Source organism: Amphibalanus amphitrite, unplaced genomic scaffold (assembly GCF_019059575.1).
Source record: "Amphibalanus amphitrite isolate SeventyFive unplaced genomic scaffold, NRLGWU_Aamphi_draft 001089F_arrow, whole genome shotgun sequence".
Classification (NCBI taxonomy): Eukaryota; Metazoa; Arthropoda; class Thecostraca; order Balanomorpha; family Balanidae; genus Amphibalanus; species Amphibalanus amphitrite.
Window position 1 is genome coordinate 174154 of NW_024882583.1, and position 15067 is coordinate 189220.

The 15067-nt window shown below is 45.2% G+C and overlaps 1 protein-coding gene across 1 annotated transcript; it reads left to right on the forward strand.

Annotated features, from left to right (window-relative positions):
* Positions 1–1980: 1980 nt before the first annotated feature.
* On the forward strand, positions 1981–15052 carry LOC122370006. The gene is made up of 8 exons (XM_043345222.1): positions 1981–2070; positions 4762–4885; positions 5288–5447; positions 8045–8329; positions 10078–10194; positions 10985–11102; positions 11370–11487; positions 14521–15052. The coding sequence occupies exons 1-8, from the start codon at positions 2016–2018 to the stop codon at positions 14978–14980; spliced, it is 1437 nt and encodes a 478-aa protein (XP_043201157.1). The 5' UTR covers positions 1981–2015; the 3' UTR covers positions 14981–15052.
* The last annotated feature ends 15 nt before the right edge of the window (positions 15053–15067 follow it).

Consider the following 15067-nt stretch of genomic DNA (forward strand, 5'->3'; position numbering starts at 1 on the left):
TAGGTAACTAGGATTCAAATTCAAGATTGCAGCGACAGGAACCGACGTGAATAAACACGCCACAACTACCGAGGCTTCTCGGTTGCACTGAGAGCCCAGTGCAAGGGAGTGTATAATTCGATGGTGAGACCGCCTCATAGAACTACACAACAGGTGTGAGTTCAGACAAAAATACGGAGTTATCGTCTCACAGTACAGGGTGTCCCGAAATTGATGCGCGGTTGTTTTATCCTCAATAACTTATAAAGTGCTCGAATTTATTTCGCGGCTTATATGTTATCATAGCCCTTGTTCAGTTGCATACACGGCCTTTTGCACTCTAGCGTGTCACGTTTCAGGTTGTCAAGAGTCTCTACTTTGAAACAACGCCATGCCGTTTATATCTTCTGAAACGGCCTCTTCTCTGAGCTAGCCCGTGGAAGCTTGCTGAGCTCTTTTCTGACGATCGTCCAGATAATTTGGATCGGGGACAGGTCCAGACTGTTGCCAGACCATGTCCCCTTCTCCCAGAGGCCTGGGTGCCTCGCTCGGCACCAGTCCTGGGTCTTCCTGGCGTGATAAGCTGGAACCCTTTCTTGCTGGAAAATGGCCCTGGACATGTCCGACAAAAGTTTGACTCTGGTTTTTGAACCATTTACCTTTTCTCTCAGCATCTTTGTGGCATCAGTCTTCTTCAGCACCTCGCTGATATAGTAATAAGCAGTCACGGTCTGTCCCCGAGGCACCTCGTGAAGCTCAGAGCGCCTCTGTAGCTCATCATGCTCCAAATGAGATTCTTCATCAGACGTTTCACCGTCTCGACAGCGGACTCCTCATAGCTGCCGTTGGCCCACATTTCGATCGTTCTGGCAGTTAAGGGCTTAGAGACCACAAACGGGGCACCTTGTCATTGAAAAGGACGCATCTCCAGTCCTGAATGGTCCAGTTTTTGTGGGTCTTGGCGAAATCCAGCTGCCTGCACTTCTGGACCACGTTAGGCCAAGTCTGTATCCTGAAGCTGAGCAGCTTCAGCTTCAAGATAGTCTTCAAATACTGGCGGAGGGTCGATTTGGATGCTGGGACATGCATCTCATTCAGTTTTCTTGTCAGCGATGTTGAATGGTGCTTTTTAAAGGTTGACTTTGCAATCACGATATTCGCCACTCGGCTCAAGGCAGTCTTCCGCCCTCGAACTGTGCTGTTCTTGAGTGTCTCTCCTGATCGTTTGCGGTCCATCCAAAGTTTAATTGTCGCAGAGTTGACGCCCAATTCTCTGGCATCCGGAACCTGGGTCACACCGTCCTTGATCATCCCCACCGCGCGGTAGTGGATCGGTAGTTTGTGCCTTTTCACTTTTGGTAATATTTTTTTTTTTTTATTCCTCGTCCTCCACACGGGATATGTTTTCCCATTTATGGGAGGGCTCCTGCTCCTCCTCAGGGCTACGGTGCAAGGCGGGAGCCCACCCCACCCCCCAGTGACACAGTTGGGGACGCCAGTCCGGAAGCCGGGCGGCACCGGGGATCGAACCCGGGTCCTCCCGACCACAGAACCGACGCCTTACCAACTGCGCCACTGGAGCCGCAAATATGCAGCTTCTCCACGTTGCCTGTCTGGACAAGTGTGGCCTCCCGCGCCAACTGCCGGCCGCGGTCGGGTTAGCCGCTTGGTTCACGTGATCGTGTGACCAGCAAGATGTCAGTGGTGCCAGAACCGGTAAAATTGCAGTTGTTCAGCACTCGGGAGGGACAGCATAACATGCGGCACCAACCGCGCATCAATTTCGGGACACCCTGTAGCCCTCCGTGGCATCCTTCGTAGCTCTCTGTGAATCCTATGAATCAAATGCATCGGTAACATGGCTTTTGAAAATTGACCCCATATTGTTTATCCGCCCCTGATGTTGGGGTTCCCCGATTCCTTATCGCGCGCCGCGAGACTGTGGGACGCGGACGGCCGGGCAGACCTATGCGGCAGACGTGTTTGTTGACATTGGCAGTGCACTGCTGCGGTGCGAAGGGTGCGGTGCGACCAAAATGGAGCTCCCATCGTTTTCCAAGTTCGGGCTTTGGATAGTGTCGACGGTGTTCGGTGAGTGTGCGTCTAGGATGCAAGCGAAACGATTGATCTTTGGCTTGCATCTTCTCTGCTATATTGGTTATGGTCTGTACTTTGGGGAGAGTAATTGGTACCTATATCAATTGGTATACCATACCGCTAAATGTATATAACTAGTTATCTGGTATCCTCGCCTTCAGAATGGTAACAGACACACCAGCATAGTGCGACGGATCACGCGCACGCGCATATACAGCCGTTTTCCGTTTGAAGGTATATTTATTTAGGCAAGGAACTAAACGGCCGAACCATGATGTGTCTCCAAGCGTGTTTCATGATAGTGATTTCCGTAGTTAATAATATGGACAAATATTGTGTCGATAGTTCATGAACCTCTACGAATCAAGCTTGAAGGTGGAGGTTCATGAGCTCTCGACACAATGATTGTGACTGAAGTAGGCATGTCAGTGCAGTGTTAATGGAACAGAACATATGGTCGGCTGGGAAAAAGTAGGACAGAGCGGGCCTGGATGGGTATTGGGTAGGCGTGGCGCTGAAATAAAAATGCCTTACAAGCCTTGGGATAGGGATGGTGAGGGACGTCACGGGAATAAGATTCAGCTATGGTCGGCGGAACCAAAGGCCACGAGTGAGATCACGGAATGGAAGTTACATTGCCAGGAGCCGGAATGAAATGCAATGGATATAGCAAAAGACAGAATGCATGTTTTATGGCATAATAAAGCATAAGGGTCATGGGCGTAGGAACGGCTGGGACATTGTAGGAGCATGGGTGCAGAAATCCATCAATAGCCGGTGGAGGGGGAGGGGAGGTAGGAAACGGTACTGGGTATCGTGTTCTCTCTCGATTTTGGTATGTATCGCCACCGATATCAGAAAAAGTTGGAGGCTCATACTTCATAGCGATCTTAATCATGGGTGGAGAACCTACCCCGGCCCGGCCGTGGCCGGGGTAACTTTCAGCCTACCCCGGCGCGGCCGGGGCAACTTTTCTACTCTTGTAAATCCTAAAAGCTGTCTCCATACGAGAAAAGAAAACTCACGCTCTTCGAATGTTGACTTCCATGGGCGTAATATTGCAAATCAGGTAGGTATTACCATTTACTTAACTTGCCATAATCTCCAACCCTAAGACCCGCGTGTGGTCGCCAATTCCAAGATTGCTCTCACATCCTGTTCAGTTTCGAAATTTTGGCGCGCCTTCGGCGCACTTTTTCAAAACTACTGCTTGACCTCATTGCCTTCAACTGACCTGCCACCAACCGCAACCACACCCGTTTATGAGCGTACCCGTCAGGGTGCTCATAAACACCGAGCGGCCATCATGCTTCGAACTCGGACTGTTGTAACCAGGCCGCGTGCTCTCGCCACGCGGAATCCAACGCTCTAGCAACTGAGCTACGAGACCGGGACCGGTCGATATTCCTGGATCGACTCCCTGTTTGTATTATAAGAGCCGCCCAACATTGAAAAAGGCTACGCCCGTGGATGTCAGTGACCTATTTTAGTGCTTTGCTTGGTTCGATCTGTCAATTTCTCTGTAAAGCTTCTACTATGGTGAGTTGTCTTTTTGTAGCTATTTTGAGACACAATAAAAAGCTGAAAACGCAACATTTAGGTACTCAAAATGGTATATGGTTTGGTTTGGGTTCGGTGTGAAATTGGAAGTTTAAGTAAAAAGAAATGATAATTTAATTAAAAGGAAATTGCCTTTTCGATCATTCCAAAAATGTTATGAATAATACGGTGTCGGATACAACGCTCATCCTTGAGCAAACACAGCATCCTATTCCATGCGTCAGAATAGGGGTTTGATGATGACCGTTGAGAACAACGTGAGTATATCGTCTTCCCGCGACTATCGGTCGCCGGCCGGGGTAACTTTTTCAAACATTCTCCACCCATGATCTTAATAACATAGCGACCTGTATTGAAGATATCGGGCCAAAGCTTTTTGAGATGGGTCATCAGTATGTGTTTTGTCACAGACGTTCCGGTTTTATCCACCTAAGCACAAACACATGTTTTGAAAATCATCAGAGAAGCAAATGTTTCGAAAAACGGGTAGAGGCCAGAGGGCATAGTATCCTGAATTCGTAATGTTACATGGGAACTGGGAAGCAGCGTTGATGCGAAAGTTTTTTTCTGTTTTAGATTATTGTGGGTGTATAATTCATTGTCTACGCCCACCGAAGAATTATTGCACCCACAATAATTTTCTTAAATCAATTAGGTACAAAAGTTGGCTCTAACGCTTATGACGCTAAGGGTTAGATGAAAATGGAGACCGGAGGGTGACCGTCAAACCACGCACTAACTGGTCATACGGATGGAAAATCATCAGTTTTCGCAGCTTATCCGAGAGATAACTAGGGGCCATATCGGGCCTTCTGAACGCAAAACTATAAACCTCGCCTAGCCTCGCTATCTCAAGGTAAGCCTGTCTCGCCACGATAGAAGGTAATCTGTCATATTTTGTTATCAGCTATACTACGCATCGCCCTTGCCTCGCCTTGAGACATGTGTGTACTTGCATCGCTGTTGAGGGGATTGTGCTGGTTATGACAGCTGTTATCGTCTATCAATGTCTTTGTTGTGTATAATTCACTATAACCTGCCATAAGATAGAGCGGCAGTCCTGCGTAGACATGCCACAACACGTTGCAACATGTTGGGGGCTGACTCCGGCCCTTCTTCGTACAGGCACACCGATACCAGACCCGCCAGAGGTTCAGATCAGCAGCTATGAGGTACCCTCGGGCCCCATGAAAGTTTGGACCGTGCATACCGTCGAGGGATGCCGACGCGGGATTAAAGAATTACTCAGGTCAGAAGTAATTTAACGGTCATTCCGTACAGCAATCGAGTCTGCTTATAAGTCTCTTATTATACTTTGAGTGCTGTGCCTGTGTTCATCTGGGCATGAGGTTGGCGTGTGGGTATGCAATGTGCATGTGTACCTGCAACGATATTCACGATCCTTCCAACCCAAACTAAAGATTCAAAACAGATAAACAAGATGTGCTGTTTGCACTTTGCATTATGAGCCACCTATACCTACTGAATGAAAAATAATACCTACCGATCTATGAGATCTTGGATAAAAGATTAAAAACAGTACCACCATGTCAAATTTCTCTCGTGATCTCAAATACGACTGTGTCCCAGCTCTCGCCATCGCTAGGTGAACAGATTACAGAAGGTCGCTTGTGGTTTCGGTTTTCGGCAGGCGGCTGCGACGAACCGAGACTTCCCACGTCGGACTGGACGTCGAGTGGAAGAAAGGTGGCCGGTGGAAGGCCGCCCTGCTTCAGCTGGCCACAGTGGACGGCTTCTGCCTGCTGATCCAGCTGCACCGCATGACAGGCTGTGTGCCAAAGGAGCTCACGGTGAGCAGCTGTCTGTCCCACGGCACATAACGCATGGTCCGTCCGTGAGGCGCGAGCTGATGGGAGTCCCAGTGCAGTGAAGAGCGGAATTTTCATCTTTATTCCTTTGACGACCACACGACGCGCAGAACCTGAGCCGAGTAGATCATTGGTCAATAATAATTGTTAACAAGTGTCAAATACCTATTAGAGACAGAGCCGGTCCCGGACTTAATTGCCGCAAACGCAACGCCGCGTGAGAGTGTCGAATAACTTTAGTTACACTTTTTTACGTAATTAACCCGCGCGGGGCTGGGGGGGGGGTAAATTTTACTCCCCCCCTCGCGAATTTTTGCAATATCTCAAAAACGGCGGCGCGCAGCGCCGCCAAACTTTCAGTACCTCTTTTTACATCAATTTGACACGTTCTCTGAAAATTTGAGCGCGATAGGCGTTATCACAAGTGTAATCGCGGCCATTGGGGCGACGTAAGAAAAGAAGAAAACAACTGGCCCCAAGAACTTTAAATTATCAGTTAGCATGCACCTTTTCCTTGATATGTAGAGAATTTACCATTAATTGTTAGAGAAAATTGCATTTAAAATTTTCCATTTATGCTTTTTCATCGTTTGCACAGTATGTTCTTTTACTAAGCTAGAAACTCTAATTAGAAATAGTTCCCGCATCATCAAGAACAATAGGGAAGGCTTGAAGTGAATACAATAATCTAAACGGTTTTGTAATCCATGTGAAGACACTTCTAAAATTGCCTGTAGAAATATTAAAGGCAAAAGTTCAACTTCTTCACAAGACGGATGGCTATAAACCTATTCAACGTGTGACAACTCAGCCGGTATTTCGTCGCCTACAGCCCAGCTTTCCCTAGTGACCGATAGAGGCGCTGCTATCGATGTCCGCGCGTGCCGCCTAACGGAAATCCGTCGGATTTTTTTTTTTGAGAAATTGGCGTTTTAGTGACGTCATGTTCGCCATTTTCGCCTCAAAAACGGCAAAATTTCAAACGCCGCTAACATCTTCATTTTTAAAGGAATTAAGACGTAACAAAAAAGGTTATACGTAATTCAACTTTGTCTATCAAATGGCTATCTCGGTTTTTTGATACTTTTGGATTTAGGCTTAATTTTTTTTCTAAAAAAACTGACTTTTTTGGAAAAATAATTATAAAATCCAAAATTTTGAGTGTATCGAAAAAACCGGAATATTTGTCAGAGAAGTGGTCTATGTGCACCTACATACCAATTTTTAGAAGAATCGGTTCAAAAATGTGGGAGTTATTCAAACTTTTATGACGTCACGACACACAAAAATTTTGAAAAAATGATTTTTTTAGAAGTTTTAGACCTTGTACGGAATCAAAAATAGCACCATTCGATTCGCCGTGAAAAACTGCATCAGATAGACACCTTTTTAGGCCTTAACAACCAACTTCAAAATTTGACCTCACTTGACCTGACGTTGACCTGACCTCGACCTGAAACTCATCCAGAGGTGGTCCATATCACTTATTGAGTGTGCCTATTGAATTCTGTGAGTAAAATGACCCATAAAACATGTGTCGCACATGCCCTTTTCTATATTTTGTTTTGGGTGACCTGACCTGACCTTGACCTTGACCTTGACCTCTGAATGATATTGTATGCAAGGAATATTGTCTTGGTAGCCTAAAAACACGTTTTGGGCAATCAGTCTCAGTCCATGACTCCATTCTTCGGCAACTACGGTGCAAGGCCGATACTGCATACACTTACACTTGCAATTTGTACCCTTGACCTGACCTTGACCTTGACCTCAAACTTTAAATTAAGTACATGTTTTAAGTTGTTCGTGATGATATCTTTCGATTGGCGTTTGAATTTTCCAAATCGGACCACTAGTTCGGGTGATAACAGGGGGGGGGGGGGTAAAATTTACCCCCCCCCCAGCCCCGCGCGTTCGGCTGGAGACCCCAGCCCCGCACGGGTTAAAAGATGAGTTTGTTCTCCTCATGGCCCCATTTGTTTCAGCTAGGTTTTATATTTGCTGTGGTTAGGCAACACTTTTTTGTCATTACAATTACAATCGTAACTAAATCTCGTGTGTCTATGCATTTATATGTGGTGGACGGAGCATTTGTAACCTTTTGTGAACAGGTATTGTATGCTTACTTTTGATCAGAGGCGTAAACGTGACACTGATAAAGTCTAAGTTTGCATATGTTGTTTTAAAGTCATTTTTTCCCCAGGAAATTACATATGTATGTATAGTTACTTTTCGGATGATTCTCTGGGATGTAAATATGTTACTCGAAAGTCCATATATTTCGGGTGATATTGCTCACCCTTGTTCACTGGACAAATAACAAACAATTACCTGCACATGCGAAAAAGCACACACCACAATAATTGGCTTAGACGGGTCACAACACTTTTTCAAAAATATATCAAATGGCAAAAATGACACGGTCCTTAACTTGCATGTTCCTCTATATATGGACTATATATGGACTTTCGAGTAACATATTTACATCCTAGAGAATCATCCGAAAAGTAACTATACAGAAGCTTAAAAGTAAAGATGCACGGAGTGCGGTTTGTTGATCTTTCCTTTTCTTGCTGCAGGATTTTCTGGAAAATCTAGGAATTCGGAAGGTCGGCGTTGAAGTACTTCGGGACTGCAAGCGCTTGGCAGCGTGTCCTTCCATTCCACCTAATGTTGCCTTTAAGCCTAAGGGATGTCTAGACCTAAAATATCTCGTCAAAGACATGAAAGACCAGCAGCGGGAATGGAAGAAGAGTACTCCTTCTCTAGAAGACCTGGCCGCGCATGCCGAAGTTCCCTTTCAAAAGGACAAATCCCAAACGTGCAGCGACTGGGAGTTGGACTGTCTGCATCCTGTTCAACAGGTAAAGTAAACACGCTATGCATGAACCATGGTTGGTATTGTATTATAACTTTGAAGTTAGGTATGTTTTACCTGTTCTTTGGCTGTCAAGTTGATTCAAAATGGCGCTATTGATTATTTTGTAAACGGAATCGCCGTCTGTGTAGGTATGTGGCAACATTTTGGTCTATACCGCGACAACGACGGCGAATCTCGAGAACTTGGAGAGGGCAGGACCGGACAACAATTTTCGACGTATTCTTCAAAAAGTGTAGCATACATGTAGTTGTTTCTGAACAAAATTGGTTGCCAATAGCAACATTAAGACATGCCAAGTGCACGTCTCTATAGACAATTCCTGAAGGCTACGCTCGGGCCGCCCTCAGCCCAACATCATGTCGGACTTTTGATAGGTAACGGCGTCGGACCGTTTAAAACACACATCGCCTTCTAAGTTGTTTTATCCCGCGCCCTGATGGGGGGCCATTTTGGCCCCCCTGTGGTTTTTCTTAAATAGCGAAAAAACGGCGGTGCGCAGCGCCGCCAAATTTTGGGTACCTTACCGGGCATCAATTTGACACCTTCACACAAAATTTCAAGTCACAGGTCACCTCAGGTCAGGAGTTATTGAGGTCAAACTGAGGTCATGTTCGAGTAAAAATGAGCAAAAAACATGACACCTTGAAACGCTCACCAATTCTACAGTTAACAAGCAATTTTAAAGTTCTTTATGTGGTTGTGTAGAGAAAAAACGGCGCTACTGAATTGCTATCTCGGATTTTCGAAATTTTGGGATTTTCACCCCCAAAAATAAAAAAAAATGATTTTTTTAGAAAAACACAAAAAATTTCCAATTTTTTTTCGAATTTCGAAAAAAACAGAATATATGTGATAGTCCCTGCGCTCTTCGATACACATACCAAATTTTAGATCGAAACCTCTTTTTTTGGCCAAGGTATAGCGAAAAAACTGTTAAAAATTGATGACGTCAAATTTTTGAACTCAATTTTTAGCAATTCTAGACCTCGTAGCGCAAAACGGAGAACACCATTGAACTCCCCGTGACGAGCTGCATCGAATCGATACCCATTTTATGCAAAATATCAACTTTGAAATTTGACCTAATTTGACCTGAACTTGACCTGACCATGACCAAAACGTGACCTAAGCTGGCCCAAAAGTCTGCCTGACCCACTTTATCGCATTTGTCATGTAAATTGGACCATAAAACATGTATCACACGACACTTTCATATTGTGACCCCCCAGTGACCTGACCTCTGTGACCTGACCTGGTATCAGTGACCTCGAATAGCAAAATATGTGTTTGAAGAACATTTCCCCATCGATGATTTTCAATGAAATGCATTTTACTCGATTTTACAACGCATTTCTTGAAATGCCTGTAAACGGTGAAAATTCGACCTTTGACCTGACCTGTGACGTCATCGGTTTGACCGAGGTCAATGAAATTGGGTCACAAGGTAGTTCCCCGTTGGGGCTATCCAACGCCGTTTACCACTTGTCGCTATGTTGCGTGGTTCTCGAGATCTTAGGGGGGGGGGGGGCAAAATGGCCCCCCCCCCCATCAGACCGCGTTGCTCGGCAGACCCCATCAGGGCGCGGGTTAATATTCTATTGGTGGTTGCTCGCATTTATCCCTGTGAGCTTACGCTAAGTATGGACCTTGATTGGTAGGTATATTTTAGTTTGAGTTTGTCTTTGTCTTAGTTTCACTTAGACACTTCCTTAACCAATATCTTCCTTGCAGATGTATGCGGCCCAGGACGCCGTTATTGGTGCCAAGATATTCTCGAAACTTTATGGAAATGTCAACATCGATAATGCCATCGACCAAAAATATTCCAATAAAAATCGATCGCGGATGGTAAGTGTATTTATATTAATACAAACCTTTCAAAAAAAAGTTAGCAGGGAAATTTATCGGGGGTAAAATAATGTATAGGTATTATTATATTGGAAGGATAACTACTGGTATTTCATGCACCTATCGTTGACGAAGACGCCAATAACCGTCACAAACTGAGAAATCATGGGAAAACGTCTCCAGAGAAACGGGGTCAAGCGAGCGGGAAAATTTAAGAGAAGATGATAAGAAATGGAGAATTTAGATTTTAGTGGAATTGGGAGAATGTAAAAGCGTTATAAAATGTTGCGTTCAGTAGAGGCATTTTGTGCCACAGGAAGTCTTCGTAGGTCACAGATTCGTAGGTATTACATATCTATGACCCCAATCACACTGAGACTGAATGTGAATAAAAGGATGGTTTTAGTAAATTGTAAAAGTTTACTGTTGAGTGAAATTGGAGTTTTCTTTGGAGCCGGCTCCTTCACTTCCCTCCGAAGTCCAACTGCAATACCAGTTGCCACATGTCACTCAGTAACTGAACTCGTACAAGCGAAAATTTAGCGACTCGAAAGCGGCTCTGTCGTGAGATTTTGATCGCTCGAACACCGAACAGTTTACGAACCCTCTCCATTTAGAGATAATAATCCTTATAGCTATTTTCCACGTGCTTTGCAAACAGTGTCATAATAAATAAAAGCCGTGTAAATTATATTTTCTGTTATTGATACATATACCATATCTGGAAAAAGGTGGTCTTTGTATAACTATAGCCAGTGAGTTACCCATCGATATAATTGTGTCCTTTCAGGAAAGTTCGCCCGCATGTGATGATGATAAAGAATGCGACGGATGCGGCATCTTGATGACAGTCAAGCAACTGAGGGCTGTAAAAGCTGTTCCAGTTGAATACGAAAAGTTGCTGCCAGGTAATACCTATGTAGTCTGTGTGTCACGACTGTCTATGAGTGAGTGATCAATCACAGATACCTATCACTATTGATCAATTGGTTAACAGAACATAATGTATTGGGCCCAAAGGCCCAATACATTATGTTCTTGAACTTTGAAGGGAGTATTCTATGTCGGATCAGAAATGTTTCATGAAATGAAAGTAAATACTGATCAGTGAACATAGCAGTTCGTAATGATCACAAAGGTCATTCAGGAGTAATAACGATGTAAATTGATTCCAGCTCCGCTGAAAAACTGGGATACGTCCATGCACTTCTGCGGGAAGTGTCAGCTGAAATGGTTTGAACGACAGCGTGAGACACAGCGGTCATTTGAACTTCTCCTACCGCCGGGGAACAGGTAAAGGCGTTCTTTATCATATACGTGTTTTGTGGTCCTTCTAAATGGTAAAACTGCTGACTGCATACACTTTTAAAGGGACCCTCCCACCTTCAAAAAAGTTAATGAATTGGCATGAAAGTGATGTCGCTCGGTTCAGAAAGAGCAAAAATGAATATCTACCAAATTTCATCGAAAAATATTCACCGGTTTTCAAGATATTAGACTTTTATTTTTGTTTACTTTTTGGGATCTCCACTGTTCCTAGCGACTTTATTTGAAAGTGCGGCATTTGTTGCGCGCAAAGCAGCATATACCTACCACACGCGTGTTTCTTTTTTCCAACCAAAGGAAGGCGCTATACCCGAAGATGCTTCTTGGTAAATAAACCAAACAAAAACAAACATAACCTAACCTTTGGGTGGAAAAAAGAATTACGCCTACCACACAGGGGAGCAATGCCGCTTCAACCCTATTGGCCGTAGTGTCTAACGGTGGCGGCCATATTGTGCAGACCAAGAAACGGCTGCCGCCTGTGTTGAGGAATAGGGAATTCGGGACCTCGATTTACGTTTGCGGCCGCCGCATCCGTTACGTTCAAGTTACGTAGATACGGAACCCGGCATCTTACGCAGAATTGAGTGGGGAACACGATCGTATCTTCAGAATTCCTCAAATTCACTCGCCGGACCTACATTTGCCCCGGCCGAGGGGGTTGATTGAACCCACCTCGCTAATGCGCCGCTAATTAAACTAGAATTAAGCGGTAAATTGGTCGTTTGCGACAAAGGATAATGCAGAGTGACTGGTAGGAACCCACTGTAAAGGTCCCGGGTCAACCGGTGACCTCTGAGGTCAGGTCAAGTGATCTAAGGCACGGGTTCGGTTTTTTGGTAAATAACTTCGCCAAAAATGGCCGTAGAGCCGCGATTTTGGCATCATCGTGTTCAGCTAGCTCAGGCGCATCGCCATCGAGTGATATACTTTTTGTTCGGGTCAGGTCAACTTAGGGTGTTGACCTCAGGTCAAGGTCAGGTCAGCACCCCCAGGTCACGAAATTGGTCGAAAGAGGTCATGTCGCATATCATTCGATTCGGCAGGTCTTCCTGAGTCCATTGGTGGCTTTCCCGACTCGCTAGCTCAATTTGATCGGGAGTTATTGAAGAAAAACTGTGACCCTTGTGACGTCACAAATGACGTCACGCAAGGGCAACAATGCAAATATGAAGCATAGAACCTTGCAAGGAGTGCATGAAATCATGATTTTATATGCTTAGATAGTTTCAGATCATTCTCGGCGCCAAAATAGCAATTTTCATATTTCCCCATTGACTTATAAAGGGCTTAACGTATTAGTTTCTTGTATCTGAGAATTTTTAGGATTTGATCTTATTCTCCACTCGATTCTGCGTAAGATGCCGGGTTCCGTGTCCACATAGCTTGAACGTAACGGATGCAGCGACCGCAAACGTAAATCGAGGTCCCGAATTCCCTATTCCCCAACACAGGCGGCGGCCGCTTCCTGGTCTGCGCAACATGGCGGCACCGTTGGACACCATCTGGCGGCCGATGCGCATTCCACATAGAGTTCAGTGATATACCACCGCGTGCTACAAAACGTTTTAGTCAAACATTTAACGGACGTTCGAAAGCCTGATGACGTCATCAGATTCCCTTAACCCTCGCCCTGGCAGGGGGGGGGGGGGTCGATGCGACCCCCCCTAAGGTTTTTCGAGGATAGCGTAAAAACGGCGTCGCGCAGCGCCGCCAAATTTGGCACAGCCTATGGGGCAACCTTTTTACATATGACCTGAAAATTTCAGGTCCGGGTGACCTTGGGTCAGGTCACCAGGTCAGAAAAACCGGTACAAGGTCATGGTCAAATTTCAATTTTCTTTTTGCACTTGTCCAACTCACAGTTTTGCACTGATTTCCTTCAAACTTTCAGGATGTGCTAAGTTCACCGAGTTGTATAACATATAGTTCGGGTTTTTTGAGGTCACTGACCTGAGGTCAGTTAGAGGTCATTACGTCGTAATGTTAAGCCTATGGGAAAATACTAAATTCGGAAAATACTGGAGATATCCGCTTCGTTCTATCACTTTTGTGCTTTGAAACCACAGTACTTAACAGCAGGTCACTTGGTGCTTCTTTGTTTGGTGTACTTATCCATGGGTCAGGTCAAATGAGGTCAACTGAGGTCAAATGACGTTTTTGCCAATAACTTGGCACATAATGACGCTAGAGCTTAAAAATGGTATCATTGTGTTCCTGGTGATCAGCCGAATCGAATGATATGCGATATGATGTAATTTGGTTAATTTTAACTTACTTCAGTTTACTTAAAATTTAAGAAAAACTTTAAGTACACTTAAGCAAGCTAAAAAGTATATCATTCGACGCGCCTTGACGTGCTGAGTTCACTGGTGCTTTTCTTTTTGCTCTATCTTAATTAGATCAAAAGTTATAAGCGAAAAACTTTTGACCTGTTTTTAGCGAAATTTTTACACTTATACCCCCCAAAACCCCCCTAAATATTGACCTAGAGCAACCAAATTTGCACAGGGGCGAGAACTCCAGGGGGCCCACCTACCTACCAAATTTGGTGTTTCTAGGTGCCATAGGAGCCAATCGCGAGGGGGGGTCGCATCGACCCCCCCCTGCCAGGCCGTGTTATGAAAAATGCCCTGCCAGGGCGAGGGGTAATGGTTAAGAGATAGGGACCACGCTGGTCCCATCCTGCAAGTAAAGGGAAGAAATTTCTTGAACACCATAAAGCTGCGGGGGTTGCGACCAGGATAAATGGTGGTTTCTGAGCCTGGCCGCAAACTTGGCTATCTCAACTCAAAACTAATGTTAAGGTGGGAGGGTCCCTTTAAAGCAGAAGAAAACATGATTTGCTTAACTGCACACCGATTGTACCTTTAATCGGTCTTGCGCACTGACTTCCAATTTGCAACCTCCGGAATTAAATAAACGACAATAACTTATGGTACATACTACATGTGTGGTAATTTATTACGTTTTTGACGCGACTTCTATTTTCTTCTTCAGAGACAAGCATTCTAAGGCCATTGTGGCGTACCATGAAGATAAGGGTTTGGTGAAGATCGTTCAGAAGTTTGTCGATCACCTTTACAATACCGCTCAAGAACTGCGAGGCAACCATATCAGGCCGCTTCCCAATACCTGGCCGGAAGATGTTTACCAGAAACACCTACCCAACATCTATGAATACGTGTCCTCATTGAGTGAGGACGAGCGCGAGGATGTTCGGCGGAGGATTTTTGGAACATTCCAGCTTGTCGACCTGCCTGAGATGGGCAGCAGTGTTCGCCACGGGCCGGGCCAGCCCAATGGGCCATGGGCTGGGCTGGGCTACGGGCTGGGCTGGGCCCACAAATATGAAGGATCGATGGGCTGTGGATGGGCTGGGCCAATAGCTGTAAAGTGGACTCAGAGGTTCGCGACTGCGGACGTTCGAAAGCCTGATGACGTCATCAGATTCCCGTAATGGTTAAGAGATAGGGACCACGCTGGTCCCACCCTGCAAGTAAAGGAAAGAAATTTCTTGAACACCATAAAGCTGCGGGGGTTGCGA

What these genes read in the sequence shown, in the direction of transcription:
- LOC122370006 (XM_043345222.1), top strand. Translation starts at nt 2,016, where the DNA reads ATGGAGCTCCCATCGTTTTCCAAGTTCGGGCTTTGGATAGTGTCGACG. An exon ending in GGGATTAAAGAATTACTCAG is followed by an intron (nt 4,886 to 5,287) that starts GTCAGAAGTAAT and finishes GGTTTTCGGCAG; the next exon opens with GCGGCTGCGACGAACCGAGA. An exon ending in CTCCTACCGCCGGGGAACAG is followed by an intron (nt 11,488 to 14,520) that starts GTAAAGGCGTTC and finishes TTTCTTCTTCAG; the next exon opens with AGACAAGCATTCTAAGGCCA.